The 20,599-nt window shown below is 45.0% G+C and overlaps 1 protein-coding gene across 8 annotated transcripts in view; it reads left to right on the forward strand.

Annotated features, from left to right (window-relative positions):
• ARHGAP24 (Rho GTPase activating protein 24) overlaps nt 1–10,729 on the forward strand; it is a 408,313-nt gene extending 397,584 nt beyond the window's left edge. For 7 of the 8 annotated variants that reach the window (XM_083458713.1, XM_083458714.1, XM_083458715.1 and 4 more), the window contains 3 exons: nt 970–1,091; nt 5,887–6,964; nt 9,835–10,729. In XM_083458713.1, coding sequence (XP_083314839.1) covers nt 970–1,091; nt 5,887–6,964; nt 9,835–10,078 — 1,444 coding nt within the window. In that variant the 3' untranslated portion in view covers nt 10,079–10,729. Of the gene's footprint in view, nt 1–969; nt 1,092–5,886; nt 8,638–8,686 lie in introns of all 8 variants that reach the window. The other variant, XR_014515543.1, reaches the window with a different exon arrangement.
• Nucleotides 10,730–20,599: the final 9,870 nt, after the last annotated feature.

Here is a 20,599-nt window from a genome sequence, read left to right on the forward strand (position 1 = left end):
GTTGTTTATTTCCTTTACATCTGATGGGAGGGCATTCCACAGGGCGGGTGCCACTACCAAGTAGGCCCTCTGCCTAGTTCCCCTATGTCAGCTTGCCAGCTGCACGCGTTGCTGCTCTCAGCAGAGGAAACACTCCCGCCAGCCAGCCATAAATTCCTTTCTTTATTTCCTTCTGACAAGATTACATGCAGAATAAACAAAGTGATCCGTCTCTCATGACGCATTGCTCTGACTAGTTTCTCTTTTCCCTTTCCCTCGAGACCAACAGAGCCAACGGCTCAGCCCCTTCCGTTTTTCCCTGTGACGTGGATCCCCCTCTCAGAAGCACCCCTTCCTCCCCAGACTCGCTATCCTCTTCTCTGTCTTCTGAGGACAAGCCAGTACTAATCAGTGGAGATTGTTCCCTGTATGCTCCCATTCTTTCCTCCCTCGCTGCCTGCATGTCCGACACCCTATAACTTCACTTCTCACAGTGAGGGAACTGTCAGAAGGCCCTTGAAGTTGGACCTCAGTGTCCGGGCTGAATGATAGGGGTGGAGACGCTCTTTCAGGTACGCAGGGCCAAAGCCATTTAGAGCTTTCAAGATTAGCACCAGTACTTTGAATTATGCTTAAAAATGTTCGGGGAGCCAATGTAGGTCTTTCAGGACTGGTGTTATTATATGGTCCCAGCGACCGCTCCCAGTAACCAGTCTGGTAGCTCCACTCAAAACAAGACACTCCCTATCTGCAGACTTACATTCAAATAAAAAAATTAAAATACAACACACAAAGGAAAAGAGACAAGGGGGGGGAATTATATCAGGGGGTAGGATGGGGTGAGGGAACATGTCTCCTTTGCACATTTATGCATAGTTGCTAATTGCATGAATAGCATCTCGCCTGGTTCGGCCCTGTCATTTATAGTTGACTGAATCCTGATTCTGGACTCCCCTCCCCTCCCCCATGCTTTTTTGGATGCATTAACAGATTCCTTGATGAAGTTCAGTCCTATTCCGGAGTCAACAAAATGAGTGTGCAAAACCTGGCTACTGTGTTTGGTCCCAACATCCTGCGTCCCAAAGTGGAGGATCCCTTGACCATCATGGAAGGTGAGTGAGAAAGCAAAACCCACCGCAAAGGTTCAGTTAGCTGGTCTGAGGATCCTGGCAAGAACACTGATGCAACAGTTGGGTTTAATTTAATACAGTAAAAACGCTTTGTGGAACTTGAAAACAACCAAATAGCAGCATGTGCAGGTATGCAAAATACAAGAGGGCCAGATCTGATGTAACAGGCTGTATTTACGCAAGACTTGGAGAGGATGCGGGTGGCGCTGTGGTCTGAACCACAGAGCCTAGGACTTGCCGATCAGAAGGTCGGCGGTTCGAATCCCCACGATGGGGTGAGCTCCCGTTGCTCGGTCCCTGCTCCTGCCAACCTAGCAGTTCAAAAGCACATCAAAGTGCAAGTAGATAAATAGGTGCCGCTCCGGCGGGAAGGTAAACGGTGTTTCCGTGCGCTGCTCTGGTTCGCCAGAAGCAGCTTAGTCATGCTGGGCACATGACCCTGTCTGCTGTCTGCGTACAAACACCGGCTCCCTCTGCCAGTAAAGTGAGATGAGTGCCACAACCCGAGAGTCGTCCGCAACTGGACCTAAAGGACCTTTACCTTTACCTAGTTGCTTGGAGCAGAACCGTGGCATCTATATTGGAAGCATCCATCAAGTAAAATTAAGAATCAAGTGTAATAAAAAGAAGTGCCTCCTGGATCATGCCAGTGGCTCATCTTAGTCCAGCAACCTGTTCTCACAGCGGCCAGCCAGGATTTTAGTTTAGCTATGATTTGGGACCCATGTGTGGACACAAAACATAGCAGCAAAATCATTTGTTTGTTTGAGTACTTGCTTTGCACTGGAAAACCGTCCAAACGTTTCTACGTACAAATATTGTAACTCAAAATATTTACAAAAATATATAATTATACTGGTGGTTTTTAAAAGGAAAGGACTCTTGGCAGAACTGTGCTTCTCTACTGCCTGAATTTCAGCAGATTTGCCTTTTTTATATATAGTTTTAATTCTATTCGATATTAATTACTTTTAAACTTCTCTTTCATGTTTTCAGCTTTTTGCAATTTGTCTGTTTGAATTTGTGAAAGCTGCTTTGAGTTACAGTCTTACAAGAAGACAGGATATAAATTTTTGTTGTTGTTTAGTTGTTTAGTCATGGCCGACTCTTTGTGACCCCATGGACCAGAGCACGCCAGGCACTCCTGTCTTCCACTGCCTCCCGCAGTTTGGTCAAACTCATGTTCGTAGCTTCGAGAACATTGTCCAACCATCTCGTCCTCTGTCATCCCCTTCTCCTTGTGCCCTTAATCTTCCCCAACATCAGGGTCTTTTCCAGGGAGTCTTCCCTTCTCATGAGGTGGCCAAAGTATTGGAGCCTCAACTTCACCATCTGTCCTTCCAGTGAGCACTCAGGGCTGATTTCCTTAAGAATGGATAGGTTTGATCTTCTTGCAGTCCATGGGACTCTCAAGAGTCTCCCTCCAGCACCATAATTCAAAAGCATCAATTCTTTGGCGACCAGCCTTCTTTATGGTCCAGCTTTCATTTCCATACATCACTACTGGGAAAACCATAGCTTTTACTGTACGGACCTTTGTTGGCAAGGTGATGTCTCTACTTTTTAAGATGCTGTCTAGGTTTGTCGATATAAATATAGCAATAATAATTTTAAAAGTTGAGCGACCGCTGCTGGGAAATACAGCAGTGGACGACATAAACTTCTTATCTTTCCAAGGCCTTGCCCTATCAAGGGAAGCTGCCTTCTACCGAGTCCATGATCATCCATGATTGGTGCATCTTGCTTCGTATTGTCTTCACTGCCTGCCTGCAGCTCTCCAGAGTTTCAGACAGGAATCATCTTCAACCCAGCCTGCAAATCCCTGAAATTTAACTTAGAATAATGTGCTGTAAAACTGAACTATGAACCTTACCCTGATCCAGCGAAGGAGACCCTTAAGTTCCTAACAAGGCAATAATGCCCAGCTGCAAAAATAAAAATTAAAAAATCCAGATATCAGGTTCTTAGCTTCTTCCTCTTCTTCGGTGGATTTACATCCCTCTCATCAACAGATGATTTATTTTGCTAATTAGAGAGCGGAGGGAAAACAGCCTGCAAATGAAAGTGCTCCCTTGATTGCAGATGCTCATATTTCAGTTGCAATAATAATTTGTGCTCCCCCCCCCCATAACTCATTAAGTATGAGAAGTGAGATCACTGTTTGTGTAACTCATTTAGAAGGGGGCAAGAAACATCCATGCATGCTTTTGTTCCATAGCCCCGTGATGAGTATTGTGGGTGGGGGGAGGTTGGAATCATCCTGATCAGAAGGAAAAAAATTCCAATCTCTGGAGCTGCAATCCTGCGCACACTTACTAGGTAGCAAGTATCACTGAACTCAGTAAGGATCACGTCTCTGTAGGCACGTAAATCTGTATCAGGCTTTAGCTTTGACAGGCGTTTGGTGTGTTTTGAGAATATTTTGGTTGATTGCTTTTTGAAAAGGGATGAAACGTTTGCTTTGCCCGTCAAGGAAATATTCCCATCACTCTGAATGACTTCATTTGCCCTCAGTGACATCAGCAAGCAGCCAAGCCTGATTGGCTACAAAGTGTCATGGGGTCATCTTCACTCCCAGTTATTGCTCAGAAGCATCCGGCACATCAAAGAATTATGCCTGGAAATGTGATTAGGTAAAGGGTAAAGGGACCCCTGACCATTAGGTCCAGTCGTGACTGACTCTGGGGTTGCAGCGCTCATCTCGCTTTATTGGCTGAGGGAGCCGGCGTACAGCTTCTGGGTCATGTGACCAGCATGACTAAGCCACTTCTGGCAAACCGGAGCAGCACACAGAAACGCTGTTTACCTTCCCACTGGAGCGGTACCTATTTATCTACTTGCACTTTGACGTGCTTTCGAACTGCTAGGTTGGCAGGAGCAGGGACCAAGCAACTGGAGCTCACCCCGTTGTGGGATTTGAACCGCCAACCTTCTGATTGTCAAGTCCTAGGCTCTGTGGCTTAACCCACAGCACCACCCACGTCCCTTGGAAATGTGATTATAGCCTCCCCAAAAAATGCCATTTCAGGAAGGATCAGATCAGAGGAAAGTGCCACTTCTTGCCATATGCCCAAGAGTCAGCAAACTTTTTCAGCAGGGGGCTGTTCCACGGTCCCTCAGACCTTGTGGGGGGCCGGACTATATTTTTGGGGGGAGGAATGAAAAAATTCCTATGCCCCACAAATAACCCAGAGATGCATTTTAAATAAAATCGCACATTCTACTCATGTAAAAACAGGCTGATTCCTGGACCGTCCGCGGGCTGGATTTAGAAAGTGAATGGGCCGGATCCACCCCCCGGGCCTTAGTTTGCCTACCCATGGCCTAGCGTCAAAGACGTGCTCCAAAAATTACCAAGGAAGTCGTACTGCTTGTGCGCTATGGCCTTCTACAGAAGGAAACATGGTCATTCATTATCATGCATTTCAAAACAATCTCCCTCCTGGCTTAAGGGAGCACGCTTTGATTTATAACATAAGCAGAAGCATACTCAGCACTGAAGAACTGTGCGATGCACTGTGGCGGCTGCACCCAGTCTCATTTTGGAGCGCTTAATGACATTTATATTAAATTGATTTAACATCCCTTCTCATTATGATGCGCTCCTCCAGTCGGCACAACTAAACATTGCAGAAATGGGGGCGGGGGGGGGGGATGAGGAGATAACTGCTCACTGCTACAGGATCCTGAATCCAGCCAGCTACATGCTGTTCAAAACTGGAGTAAAACGGAAGGTAACCTCAGAAATTGTAATTAGACCATTCATCTTTTGATTCTTTATTTCTTTCCACCATGATTTTTGTTGTTGTTGTTGTTGTTGTTGTGTTCCTAAAGCCGCTGGCTATTATGCTTAGATATTTGTCTTGCTCTGACATGAGAAACTCAACCTCATCAGTATTCTGGAAACCACAGAATAGTGACGTGTCCAAACTGGCATGGGGGAAGAAGGGAGATTGAGAGGGGCCTGTTTGATGGGCCACCTACAGTTGTGTGATTGGTTCATGGCAGCTGCTGATGTGATTGGGAAGAGGAGCCAACCTGTATGGAGTTCAGCACTTAAGTAAAATTCGGTGCAGGGTTGTTGAAAAACATGGATGATGCCCCATTGCTCTTCTGATGCAACTGGAGCTACAAGAATGGAACTATCCTGAGCTTGGAAGAGAAAGATCCCTTTATATAGGCTAGAAAATCTACAGGCTAATATAAAAGCCAAAGTATTGCAGGAGGGCTTCTTTCTTAATTTCTTTTTTTAAATATATGTATAGCCCTTTTTACAACACAGAACACAGCAAACAATAAACGTCAATATCCCATTAAAAAAAAGTTTTGTAAGTGCAGATATAATCATGAGAAAATACAGATTTCTATTAAGTTATGGGACAACTTGATCACCCTCCTCTGCACGCATTCCAACTTGTCAATTTCCTTCTTAAACTGGTGTCCAGAATTGGACACAGCACTCCTTGTTGAGATCATCCCATCGTTTGCAGGTTGGCAACTACAAAGATGGGGAGGAAGCAAGGCATTGGCCCAAACCTGCAAAATGAGTGCAATGCAGCAGTCGGTTTCCATCGTGCTTTACTAACAACATTAAAGAGAGAGAAACAAATGATGAGTGACAAAAACTGGAAGGTGTCCTTTGCTTTCAGTTTTCACTAGAAAATTGATCATGTAGTTACCAAGTCTTACAACAGATAGGCTTTGATACAAGCCTTCTTCTTCTTCAGTGGTGACCTGCCGTTTAAATGTTGGTTGTGTTTATGTGGTCTTCTTCTAGGTACTGTTGTTGTCCAGCAGCTGATGTCCATGATGATAAGTGAGCACGAGCTGCTGTTTCCCAAGGATGGGGACGTCCAAAGCGGGCAGGAGGTGAGCAACAACAACAACGAGGTCCAAAAGAAAGTAATCATCGGTCAGCTCCAGAACAAAGAAAACAACAACACCAAGGATTCTTCACCACTGAGACACTGTTCTTGGGATAAACCAGAGTCTCCCCAAAGAACCATTGTGGAGAACGGCTCTCCTACAGCTCAGCCTGGGAGCAAGTCAAATAGCCCAAGGAACAGCATTCACAAACTGGACATCACCAGAAGCCCACCCCTTATGGTGAAAAAAAACCCAGCATTCAATAAAGGCAGTGGCATCGTCACCAACGGATCCTTCAGCAGCTCTGTGGAGGGTCAAGAGAAGACATCGCCAGCCTTGCCCAATGGTACCTTGCAGAGCAGAAGAACATCTTCCCTGAAAGGGCCAGTCACCAAAATGGGCACCCACAGCGTGCAGAACGGAGGGGTGCGAATGGGCATCTCCAGCACAGATGCCCACAGCAACTCTCTGAACAGCCGGAACCATGGCTGGATGTCCAATGGGTACGTGACGCTGCGGGACAACAAGCAGAAGGAGCCCACGGGGGACTCTGGCCAGCACAACAGACTCTCTACCTACGACAACGTGCACCAGCAGTTCTCCATACTGAATGCCGAAGACAAGCAGAGTGTCGACAGTGCGACTTGGTCCACTTCCTCTTGCGAAATTTCCCTCCCCGAACATTCCAACTCCTGCCGCTCCTCCACCACCACTTGCCCTGAGCAAGACTTTTACGGGGCCAATTTCGAAGACCCCGTCCTCCTGGATGAGCCCCAGCACGAAGACCTCTCCAACCAAGGAGATTACGAGAACAAAGGCGACCGCAGAAGCGTCGGGGGGCGCAGCAGCCGAGCGACGAGCAGCAGCGACAACAGCGAAACGTTTGTTGTCAACAACACGGGCAACCACAGTGCTTTGCATAGCCTTGTGTCGAGCTTAAAGCAGGAAATGGCAAAACAGAAGCTGGAGTATGAAACAAGGATAAGAAGGTAAGCTGCCAGGGTCAGAGCTCCCGTTCTTTACGGTGCAGTCCTATGCATGCCTACCCACCAGTAAGCCCCATTGTGTTCAATGGGACTTTCCCCCAGGTAATAAGTGCACATAGAGGATTGTAGCCTAAAGCATTTGTGTGCCAGTGCAATGAGGGCTGCATTATTCATCGGCTTAAATCCAACTAACCCAGTTCAAGAAGTATTCAGGTTGGCCAGCTCATGCTCCCCTCCAGATGAGAAAAGCCATACATTATTTGCTAGTCAGGTGAGCTAAGATCATTACACTGGGGCCTTTCAGTCAGATCCCAAGGAAAAATCATTTAAATTATATATGCTCTGACATGAAGTGTTGCATTAACAATGAACAAGAAAAAAGGTCAGGAGACGTCTTAGCACTCGGCTTAATTTATCTCATAGGGGATTATATATGGCTGGCATCTTCCCGTCTGAACCAAGTGATCAAAAAGTCCAGCCGTAAATGCCAACGAGTATCACAAAATTTATTTCGCTGCATGCCAGGGGACACTCGAAAAGGAAAATGTGTTTCTCAGAGGCTGCAAGTGCAAAAGTTCTCTGCTGTTTTTAGATTCATAGCATGGATTTTAATGAGCTCAAGAGGCTTTGATTCCATTATAAAAAAATTGCAAATGAGCCTTAGAAATGGCTTCAACCTTTCAGAGCCCTAGGCCAGTTAAGTGCTGGACCAAGCCTAGTAAAGGCTCATATTTTTGGGCTGGGTGTTCATCAATATGCGGATGATACCCAGCTCTACCTCTCTTTTAAATCAGAACCAGTGAAGGTGGTGAAGGTCCTGTGTGAGTGTCTGGAGGCGGTTGGAGGATGGATGGCAGCTAACGGATTGAAGTTGAATCCTGACAAGACAGAAGTACTGTCCTTAGGGGACGGGGACGGGCTGGTGTGGAGGACTCCCTGATCCTGAACGGGGTAACTGTGCCCCTGAAGGACTAGGTGCACAGCCTGGGAGTCATTTTGGACTCACAGCTGTCCATGGAGGCGCAGGTCAATTCTGTGTCCAGGGCAGCTGTTTATCAGCTCCACCTGGTTCGCAGGCTGAGACCCTATCTGCCTGCGGACTGTCTTGCCAGAGTGGTACATGCTCTAGTTATCTCCCGCTTGGACTACTGCAATGCGCTCTATGTGGGGCTACCTTTGAAGGTGACCTGTAAACTACAACTAATCCAGAATGCGGCAGCTAGACTGGTGACTGGGAGTGGCCGCCGAGACCATATAACACCGGTCCTGAAAGATCTTCATTGGTTCCCAGTACGTTTCCAAGCACAATTTAAAATGTTGGTGCTGACCTTTAAAGCCCTAAATGGCCTCGGTCCTGTATACCTGAAGGAGCGTCTCCACCCCCATCGTTCAGCCCGGACACTGAGATCCAGCTCCAAGGGCCTTCTGGCGGTTCCCTCTCTGCGAGAAGTGAGGTTACAGGGAACCAGACAAAGGGCCTTCTCAGTAGTGGCGCCTGCCCTGTGGAACGCCCTCCCAGCAGATGACAAGGCAATCAACAACTATCTGACTTTTAAAAGACAACTGAAGTTGGCCTTGTTTAGGGAAGTTTTTAATGTTTGATGCTTTATCGTGTTTTTAATATTCTTGACATCTGGTATTATTATTATTATTATTATTATTATTATTATTATTCAGCTTCTACACATGCAGTGTGCAAGGTCCTTCAGCCTTTGACTCAAGCAGCAAAAAGTCCCTGCCTGTGCAATTATTCCTCCCCTCCAAGTACCTTGAGGAAGGAGGGGAGCGGAAAGAGATTAGTGAAGCAGCCAGTAAAAAAAGTACCATTCTTCGCCTCTCCTCTGTTCTAAATACTCCCATGTGAAATGTTTATATATATATATATATATTATTGTAACATTTTGTTTACCTCCCATCCCCACAATGGATCGCATACAGTTCCAAAGCAGGCATGCTTAGCTTCAAGAGTACAACTATATATCATGGGCCCCTAGAAAATTCTCTGGTCCTTTTCACATGCAGGTTGTCAACTGGCTAATTAGCTCCATCCCTGGAGAAGGGTGTTGTCAGGCTTTGGGGACTTGGTTTCCTCCCCCATAGCAGTAAACAAAGATAAAACGAAAGAAGTGTCTTACCAGTTAGAAACTTTAATAATCACAGTGAGAGAACAAATAACATGTTTCCTAGAAATGGTGGTGCTCCCAGTTAAGGTTCACACACACCCTCCATACCTTTTAATCTATGTCACTTCTACGTCTTATAATCTAAGCTTGTACCCTCTGCGCTTTCTGTTCTGAGACTTTATGAGCTCTCCCTGTCTTTGGAGAAGGGGGCTGAATGCTGTCCAACAACTGTGAATCTGTTAACCCTCTCTCTTCCAGTGCTGCTTCTCCTAGCTGTTCCCCACCCAGTATTTCCCAGCTTCTGCCTTCTGAACTATGCCCCTCTGCAAACCACTTTTCCAAATCTATACTGTCCTCCTGCTCCTGGGAGAGCTCTTAGTGCAGCCCTCCTCAGCACGGTCCCTGACAGGTGTCTCCAGTTCTGTTTGTTTTTCTCTCACCCATAACATCACAACTTTGCCACATGTCTTTGTGTATGCTGAGTTCTGTGGGGCTTACTTCTATGTAACTGACACCCTGTGTTATCTAGAATTGTAGAGTTGGATGGGGCCTCATCTATTGCAGTCCAACCCCCTACAATGCAGGATACTTTTGCCCAACACGGGGCTCAAACCCACAACCTTGAGATTAAGAGCCTCATTCTCTACTGACTGAGCTATCACAGCTGTTACTGAACTATCCTTCTTTCGGTGCCCATGAGCGTTGAGTGTCAAAGTATACTAAGCCCTTTGTCTACTTTTGCTCCTCCAGTCTTGAACAAAGGAATCTCTCCCTGGAGACAGAAATGCTTGGCTTGCATGATGAACTGGAACAGGAGAAGAAAAAGTTCACCATGGTGGAGATTAAAATGCGCAATGCTGAGCGGGCCAAAGAAGACGCAGAGAAGCGGAACGACATGCTGCAGAAGGAGATGGAGCAGTTCTTCTCGACATTTGGGGAGCTGACAGTCGAGACACGTCGGCCAGAAAGAGGGAACACCATTTGGATCCAGTGAGCGCTACTGCTGCTGCCGACCAAGACTGTGGGATTCTGGGAAGAGGGTTGTTGGGATATTATATTGTAACAGGTGACTGGTCACCTGACTGAGGCTAGCACTCAACGTAACGTCGACCCTCAGAAGACGACGCCATGCCTATGTCAACCAACCACATCCGCCATGTGTACTTTTTAATTGAGAAATCATATTCCTTGAATGCATCGTAATGCAACCGTTAAGTGTTACAACTGGATTTGTGTATATAGATTTTAAATAGGTCATCCGAGGGAAGGGGGGATAGAAAGAGACAAGAAGAAATATTTTAATGCAAGTCTTATATTTAAACTGGCAAACGGAACCTTCATTGCAATTAAGCTTTATATTGAGGCTTTTTTCCCCTTGCACTTAATTAACATAAGCTATTTTTGGCATTGTGTCACCATCAGCTTATTTTGTATATTACTTTTTTCCCCCTTTGGTTGCCCCTCTCGCTGGGGAATTAAGATACACATCTATCTATATATATAGATATCTATATATATAATGTTAGCTATTAAAGAAAACAAAAAGGATATTGTGTGACTGTGCTGTTTGTGCCAATGGATTTGCCCATGACCAAAAAAAAAAGTGTAAATAATTTTATAAAAATATAACATGAGCATCTAATAAGTTGGAACTCTTTTTTCCTTTCTTTTTCTTTGGGATCTATCAGTTAGAAAACACAATGCTGTACAATATTTCCTGTACATGTGTGGTGCTGCAATTAGCCCTCCCTCGAAGATAGTGCGTCCTGTTCTGGATCAAACTGCACATTATATCCAGCATGTAATTTGGGAATGCATGCTTGTTTTTAAAAAAAGCAGCCACTGGGGGAGGAGGGATGGAGAGTCAGGATCAGGCCTGCAGCACTTGTTACCATCCTTCCAACAGCTCTGCCATATATGCCAATAGCTGTGTCCCTCCAGTGCCATATATATAGCAGCTTCAAGGGATATTTGGGGTGGACCACAGTGGCTGCTTTGGTTGGTAGTAGAGATATGGAATTAACTTCTCCATACACCATTGTCCCAGTCTTGGTTGCTTCCTTCCCCAAGGCTGCTATTTAAAGTGGTTGAAAAGAAGATGATGGTATGCAATCTAAATTATGTTTGGCCCCTGGGAGAGCCATCATTGATGGGGGTTTAGCAGAAGGGTGTGCAGACAGAAAATAGATGTCAGAAGAGGATGCAGTGGGAGACAAGATTGTCCCTGTGCTTAGGAGAACCATTATGTTATTGTTGTTGCTCTTTATATTATGATTATTTGGGTTTTGCAAAATAGGTTGGGTCAAACATACTCGTGAAACTCTCTTTCCCAATACCTCATTATAGTTTTTTCTCACCCCACTTGCCCTTGTTACCTGAAGTAGATGTTGAGTTCCTTGTAGTTGCCACCACATTGCTCCCGGGTCATCTCCAGAGTGTCAGTATTCATAAGAGGGATTCAGTTGCATACCTATTAAGCCTCCTGTGTGAAGGTGATTCATGATCAGTTGAGAGCACCCTCTGGAGTGTCTCATTTGCATGCTCAGGACAAGAGAAGCACGAGCAAGAACATGCCCATTGTCTGCCCTGTGTGTGGAATTATATTCCCAGGGCAATTAACTCACCCAAGCTCTGGGGATTAGTCGGAAGCAATGCACGACCAGTCTATGTAGGGTGAATTGATCAGGATTCAACCAGGACTGGAGTGGCATTTTAAGATTCCTTACACCTCTCCCCCACCTTCAAACCAGCTAGTTCTAATGCCTTATTTCCTGCAATGAGACTTTTGGGCAACAAATTTTAAGAGCAGGCTCATGTCACACAAGCACCACTTGGTTATTCAAAACGTGTTGACTCTCAGATGCAATATACTATAAACTCGCCCATTGGAAAGGTGGGGGGATTGCCATGGGTACAGCACCAGTTTTAGGGTGGTGTGGGCTGTTCCCTTGACCGGGGCACTAGGCCAAGGGGGTGCAAAATCATCAACATCATTTATACATGTAACTACCAAGAAGATCCATAAAAAGCAACCATACAAAAAAATGAATTATTTTGAAAATAAAAGGGCATCATATTATTTAAGTCCCTGATGGCTATCTTGCCCACATAAACCATCACTTGATGTCAAACTCAAACAATGCAAACACAGCCCCATAATATAAACGAAGCTCAGAATGGTGAGTTTGAGTAAGGCCCCACCTAGCTCTCAAACCATCATCATTAGTATTGTAGGGCAGCCATCCATGCAGGTGAATTACACATTTTGCCCCATCTCCCATGGCATTTCCCTCATACTCTGAAAGTCACACTGGCTATGTTGTGGCAGAAGACTCAGAGTCAGCAAACAGTAGCTTCAGGCAGCTACCAAAGCACCAGCACCCTAGCCAGGCCCACAACCAACGACTCCCATGAATCAATTCTCTGATCTGTGCCAACTGACACAAACCAACATTTTAAATTCCCTTTAAATGCCTTGCAGCAACAAGTATATTTGGAGCATTGTGGGAAATTTAAATAGTGGGGTGGCTCTGTGGGTTAAACCACAGAGCCTAGGACTTGCCGATCAGAAGGTCGGCGGTTCAAATCCCCGCGACGGTGTGAGCTCCCGTTGCTCGGTCCCTGCTCCTGCCAACCTAGCAGTTCGAAAGCACATCAAAGTGCAAGTAGATAAATAGGTACCACTCCGGCAGGAAGGTAAACGGCGTTTCCGTGCGCTGCTCTGGTTTGCCAGAAGCGGCTTAGTCATGCTAGCCACGTGACCTGGAAGCTGTACGCCGGCTCCCTTGGCCAATAAAGCGAGATGAGCGCCGCAACCCCAGAGTCGGTCACAACTGGACCTAATGGTCAGGGGTCCCTTTACCTTTACCAGAGGGCCCACTAATATCAGAGAAGAGGGCACCAGATAGGAAGTTGCCACGGGAACCCTCAAACCTGCAGCCAGCCCTACGTGTGAGAGCTGTGATTGTATATTTTGCCCCGAAACAGTGGCAAGGAGACCCATATTTAATCAGGGACCCATTAGCTTGGGGGCTGAAGTTAACCCTTTCTCTTGTGACATTTCTCTGGTGGAATGAGGTCTGTGACTGTTTCTGACCTCTCAAAGGAAGCCCCATCTGATGTGTCTCTGGAGGCATAGTTGAAGCCACGCATGGGAAACTCAGTCCAAAAGTCATACGCAACAGACCAGCTTTACACTGTGGCCCAGTACAAGCCCTTGCTTTGCAATCCATCAGCACATAGCAGGTTCAGTTCACTTCTCTCCCCAGGTTTTCATCACCAGAAGCCCATGTTGTATACAGAATATCCAATACACCACCGAGTGTCACTGTGTGTCATGAACGATTTTGCCAGGAAAAACAAGCTTAGCATTGTCTGCCCTGTTCAGCTATAAGAAACGAATGTTATGAAGCAAGTGCTCTTGTCAGGCATGAGCTATGAGCCCATAATATTGCGAGAGGGGCCTGGAAACTTAAGTCATGACTCTTGCATCCTTCATCCAGGAATTACACTGCTTGGTTTAGGATGTGCCATGTGACATTAGGAGGCCTGTCAGTATGTAAGCATGTAGCTATAGGAACATCCAAGCAGCTGAGCTCCCCCCCCCCCCCCGTTTCTATTGCTAAGATTTGTTCCCTCTCACCCTACAGGGAGATCTGGGCTGAGCCAAAATGGGATTAGTAGTGTGCAACAGCTTAACAGGATCATCACCATCCATGGAACTGCGGCTATGTGCTATGTGCTTAGGCTTGCAGCACTAGACTAGAGTACTGAACAGCTCAATCACTTCTTGCAAGCACAGCCCCGTTCATCTCTACACAAAGCTTACCACCTTCAGACAACTCTATACAACATGTTTTGTGACTGGTGCCCAATGGGATCGGTAGGGAAAAAGCCAGGGAGACCAACAGTAGCAGGTCTCAAAGGCCTGGAAACGATGCCTTATGAGGAACGGCTAAGGGAGCTGGGCATGTTTAGCCTGGAGAAGAGAAGGTTAAGGGGTGATATGATAGCAATGTTCAGATATATAAAAGGATGTCACATAGAGGAGGGAGAAAGGTTGTTTTCTGCTGCTCCAGAGAAGCGGACACGGAGCAATGGATCCAAACTACAAGAAAGAAGATTCCACCTAAACATTAGGAAGAACTTCCTGACAGTAAGAGCTGTTCGACAGTGGAATTTGCTGCCAAGGAGTGTGGTGGAGTCTCCTACTTTGGAGGTCTTTAAGCAGAGGCTTGACAACCATATGTCAGGAGTGCTCTGATGGTGTTTCCTGCTTGGCAGGGGGTTGGACTCGATGGCCCTTGTGGTCTCTTCCAACTCTATGATTCTATGATTCTAGGTAGAAGATGAGGCGAAGAAGAGTTTGGATTTGATATCCCGCTTTATCACTACCCGAAGGAGTCTCAAAGCAGCTAACAATCTCCTTTCCCTTCCTCCCCCACAACAAACACTCTGAGGTGAGGGGGGCTGAGAGACTTCAAAGAAGTGTGACTAGCCCAGGGTCACCCAGCAGCTGCATGTGGAGGAGCAGAGATGCGAACCCGGTTCACCAGATTACAAGTCTACCGCTCTTAACCACTACACCACACTACACCACAGGGAACTAGTTCCATGACTGGTTGTAAGTGCAATGGCAGGCAGGCTGGCTGAGGGCAGACTAAGGTTGGCAGGGCAGTGCCCAGTTAGAATGAATGGACTACACTCTACTGACTGTTCTGCCTTGTCAAGTGGTAAGATTGGTACTTTAATCTAGAGTAGTTCCTTGTGCAGCCAACTTCCATGATTTTGGCCAATAGGGAAGTTGGTTGAGGGTTGGGCATCTAGCCTGTTTTTGTCATGATCCTTGAGTTAGTCTCCCCTTCTTTAGGGGATGAAGTCAAGGAATCTGTAGAGCCACCTCTAAATATGCTTCCAATGGAGAAAGTGGTGCTGGTGGTCCTCTGGGCTGAGGACGTGGCACAACCATCCTTGTGTTCCAATGCAGAAGACCAAAGGCGACCCTGCTTTGTTGCAATAGGAGACCAGAAGAACAGGTTGGACTTCTACCTGAAAAAGCACATTCCAGTGTGAGCAGGGCTAACAATTGGAATACAGCAGCTGCCACGATATAGGGCTGTGTCTCAGTATATTTATTGCTGAAAAGAAGCACCAGAGCTCTGTGTTCCTATAGCGCAGCCTGAACCTTGAAACCAGACTAAACCTTGCTTCACTTTGCACCCAGCTTGAGCCACAAATTGTAATGCGTAGAGCTGCAGCCTTGCCTCACTGCAAAGTGGGACAGTTTTGGACAGGGGTGCACTGCCACTGAAGGATGAGCCCCACAGCTTGACGTCTGGCTTTGCTCCTGTGTGATTAGATTGTGGCTGGGAGCATTTTTCCACAACTTCTTTTGGTGAACCACCTGTGCCTTTCCATGGAGAAGGCAGATCTGGTCATTATCACACATCCAGGTCGGACTACCATAACGCTCTCTGAAAAATGTGTAAGAATTGAAGCGGGTACAGAATGCTGTGGCAACTGCTATTAAGAGTCATGTGTTGTATTATTCCCAGTTCATTTAACACTCATACAGTGGTACCTGAGGTTAAGTACTTAATTTGTTCTGGAGGTCCGTTCTTAACCTGAAACTGTTCTTCACCTGAAGCACCACTTTAGCTAATGGGGCCTCCTGCTGCTGCCACGCCGCCACCACGTGGTTTCTGTTCTCCTCCTGAAGAAAAAGCTCTTAACCCGAGGTAATATTTCTGGGTTAGCAGAGTCTGTAACCTGAAGCGTATGTAACCCGAGGTACCACTGTAATGCTGTTTATAACTTTTAGAGGCCCATACATTTTGAAACCAGAATATCTAAACATCTGCCTCCTACTGTGAATGAGTTAGCTTCTGTGGAGGCTCTTCCCCATGTCCCATCACCACCAGAAGAATGACTGACAGTAATATATGAGCTAGGACTTCCTTTCTTCATTGCAGTGCCTAGGCTTCCTCAATTTGATGTCCTCCAGATGTTTTGGACTCCAACTCTCATCAGTTCCAGCCAGCACGGACAATTATCAGGGATGACCAGAGTTGGAGTGCAAAACATATACAGGGAACCGTATCTGGGAAAGCTGGCCTAGGCCACAGAACTCCTTCACCATGCTACAGCTATTACAACACTCTTTGAAAATCATTTTGTTTCATCAGTTGTTTGGTTTAAAGTGATGGTTGGTTTCTCTGGCTTTATTGCTGCTTTCTTTGTTGCTGTGCTTCTGGTGTCTGTTGCTGTACTTTGTATTTTTTATTTATACGTGTAGTTTTTTCATTTTACTTAAGTTTTTTATGTTGTAAGTCAATCTCCCTCTCTCTCTCTCTCTCTCTCTCTGTGTGTGTGTGTGTGTGTGTGTGTGTGTGTGTGTGTGTGTTAATGTTTAATGTTTTATTATGTTTCTATATATTTCAGAAGCTGTCCAGGGTTGCTGGGGCAACCCAGTCAGATGGGCAGGGTAGAAATAATTATTATAATAAAATTCTATTATTATTGTTGTTGTGTGGCCAAAAGTGATGCTCCCCTGTGCTCCACAGATTTGTTGGAAAAGCTATACATTTGAATCTCTATCGAAAATTGTGTATATTTAAACCTGTGAACAGAACATGACCCCAAAGAATCAAAACGAGACAAAGTATTTAGACAAGAACTCCAAAAGGTGGTTTTTTTTTCTTTTTTTGGCACAAAGGGGAAAATAGATTCCCTTCTGCTTTTAATAACTCAAAACAAACAGAAGTCAGAATGCATCGACTCAACATTGATCCACAAAAGGTTGATGAACAAAGCCAAGACCCCTCCGTTCCCCCTCGTACCACCCACAGGAAACAATGAAAGGTAGAAAGTAAAAACGACTGAAGAAGTAAACAAAATGTAATGAGGTTCATTTCCTTATCAAATGTCACATTTGTCAGTTCATCCATACTCACAGGTTGTTTACTTATCACGTTCAAAACTAAGACCTTGCAATGGAGTTGGACACTTCTTCCTCTTCCATTCTTGATGCTGAACAGTGGCTCTTTGTTTTGTGTGTGTTTTTTCTCCGCATATATATAGAGATATAAAAACTACTTTTATCAACACTGAGAAGTTACACTCCTGGTCATTGTGAATTATATTTGGAAGTCCAATCATGCAGAACTACAGGCGGGTGCAACTTAGGTCTTATTACAGGATGGACATGGCAAGGTGAACAGTTTGGTTTCGCTAGTTGGGTTGGGAAGATCCTGGTACCATTGTTGCAAAATGTATTACTGGCCGTAAGTCCCACTTACTCAAATTTACTAAATATACATAATTCTCTATATACATATTGAAGCCCCCGACCCTTTTCCTTATTGGCCGAATGCCAACAGAGGAAACGATTGGAGGAAACATATGGAGGTGTACAGTGGTCTTTGAGAAATACAGACAGAGTGATGGATTGTTACAGACAAGTTACAAAGAGAGAGGGAGAAAAATCAGTATGGATATTTACATACTCTGACTCTTACTATGTAGGAGAAATGTACAGCCCTGCTCAACCAAAAGCAACCGATTTGTTGCATTTAGTGAATCTCGTTTTCTCAGGGACAAATTTTTAAAGCTGTCCAAAGGCCGTCTAGTTCCAGTGAAGCCAGTATCAGAGAGCTGCCTTAAACTGAGTCGGGCTATCTGTCTGCTTCAGGGAGACCTACTCTGACTAGCTGTTGTCTAGGACCTCAGGCCAGCTCCTGCTATTATCTGAAGACGCTGGGAACCAAGCCTTGAAAATGCAAGTCTTTTGTTCTTTCTTTGAGTTTCATTATGCTAAAGCACATTGTAAGACTCAAGAGTCAAGGGTTGGAAGACTCAAGACAGGGTTACAAAAGGTGGCACATTTGCCCTGGAGGGCTACCTGTGTGTATACAGGATTGCTGATATTCACCTTGGGAAAGCATCCATAAACGTTTCAGGGATAAAGGACTATCCTTACAAAATTCATACACCCCAATCCAGTAGGAGATATCCATGCACACTGACAGAACGCAGCTGTATATTTTATGAGTGTACGCACTGCAGTGCACATGCCTGCACTCTCTCTTGGACTACCAGTCACACGCAACATGTTATTGTATACAACCACAGCCGGAATTTTTCTGGAGGGTGTGGGGAGGTGTCCCTGTTTCCTAATTATAGTCCCAAAGCAATGCCAAGACGAAACTGTAATGTCAATCCAGGAATTAAAGGGTGGGCAAATGGATTTTTTAAAGGGATGGAAAGAGAGAGTAATTTGCTACTCCAAAACACAAAACTCGCTTTTTGCATTTCCCACGCCTGAAATCGAAATTAAGTCTTGCATTTGCTTGAATGGACATGGATTTAATAACTAGCTCGTGCCCCTGCCCTACTTTGCATTAAAAACACCAGCACAAATTATCAACTTGGGAGTAAAGGGGTGTCACATAAAAATGCCCTAAATTTTGAAATTATTAGAAGGAACACCTTTGGATATTTTGACTCTCCTTTTCTTCAGAGGTGTCTCAATGTGTCTTTTGATTTATAATATTCCTTCTCAGGGCAATTTTACCCCCTTCCCTATTCTTTTCAAGATGGGAAACCCAATCCACAAACCAGTCAAAGGGTACATGAATTGAAAATGTTTTAGAGCCATGAAAGCTTAATCGAAGAAGACTTGGCTAAAAGTTGTCAGTCTGTCCCCCCCATGCCAACACATATACTCTTTTACAGAGTCATTTGTCTCCTGTGAAACTGGGGTGGAGGGTTCTGGGTAAATTGGAGAAATTGCCAGGGGACTTACCATAACATGTATGAAGGGCCAGGAGTGGGGGGCAAACGTTTTAAAAACAGTAACAAAGAATTGTCCCCCTGGGAACAGTGCGCCAGATCTTCAAGCAATGGCAATACTTTTAACAAAGAAAAAGAAACCCCCAAAAAGAAAGGGGGGGACTGAGACAACCCTCTGCCATATGCACATATGCCATGTAGAAATTTCTCTTGGCCACTGAAGATCACAAAAATCTGGGGAGGGGGATTCTTCTCCCCACAAATGCCACCCAAATAAGATGTGAAAGCAATTATTTAATTGCAAAGAAACAAGGGGAAAGAGAGCAGATTCCGTGTGTGTCGTCTTCATTGGGACTGCTACACAGGCAGATAGGGTTAACCCCCTGAATTTGACACAGTGCCAAATTCACCCCCTCCCTATTTCCCACCACCCTGGCTGCCATTTTAAAAATTCTCAAACCAGGCACGTTAAATCTAATCATGCAATTACAGTCATGTCTAGTTTGGTCTTTAGACAAGCGCATTCTCACCGTTCTTTAAATTAAGAATCTCACCACCAATCTCACAGGGTCTGCTGAGCTCAGACTATTACTTTCAACATATAAAAGGTGCCTTAAATTGTTAATAATTATATAAGATGGGAATAAGCTGTTTCAAATCAAAGTTCTCCCGTTTAAGGCAGCGCTCCAGAAACTAGTTAAGCCTCAATCTGTGCAGCTCTTTGGAGTTATTGACTTTACAGAAGCTATTCCTAAAGTAGATGGACCATTGACTACAGGCTCCCATTTTTCATTTCTGAACAGAAATGAAGTTTGAATAACACAGCCCATGAGCCAAGCATTCTTTTTATAAGAAAATGAGATCTAGTATATATGAGCAGGGCTATTTTTCTCCAGCTCATCAGTTGGAAAAAGACACATTTCTTCCCTCCCCTTGGCCCAAAAAGCTTTTTCCTCATTAAGTTCTTACACATCTGTGAAATAATTCAAGTCCACTGTGTTACCCTCCCTTTATTAAAACCATCCTTTGAAATTCAAACCAGCTCAACTATCAGACTCTTGACAGTGCAGGGTTCTAGTCAATATTATATGGACAATTTCCAGGCTAAAAAAAATGCAAACTCATATTAAATTTAGCAGCCCATCAAGAGACCAAACATTTGCACATACCTAGCAAAACTACCAGCTTCCTTTTCTTAAAAATAAGCCATACTAAACCAGTATGCTTCCCCAAACTAGCCATACAAAATCTAATTCTTCCTTGTAAAATACATACTTGGCCAGTAGCCTTCTCTACAAGACAATTCAAGTCAGACACAACTGAGAACAGAGCTTCCAGAACAATTCCAATGAACTAAGAAAGCAGGTTAAATTTTCTTACTGTGAGGCTGCAGAGGTGGTAAAAGTTTCATCTGCTACTTCTGTAAAGCTGGGACAAATATAGGAACCCTTGTCCTCTTGAAAGAGTCCTCTATTTCAGGAATGAACAAAGGCCTGGAGAATTGGCTTTCCTTTTACCAGAACCTGAGAGACTCCAAGTGTAGCCAGGTGCAAAAGATCAACACTTAGAATCAAAGCATTCTAAGGCACCTGAACTCACAGTTGCTCCTCACAATGATACTCCTCACCCAGCCATTCCTTCATTCCAGCAGTATAATTTAGGGGGGAGTTATTTGGTAAATCTACTCCAAACCACCTGGAGATCTGCAAGAAGTTCCCAAAACTAC

The sequence above is a fragment of the Podarcis liolepis genome (genome assembly GCF_965112155.1).
Source record: "Podarcis liolepis genome assembly, chromosome: 9".
In the NCBI taxonomy this organism is placed as follows: Eukaryota; Metazoa; Chordata; class Lepidosauria; order Squamata; family Lacertidae; genus Podarcis; species Podarcis liolepis.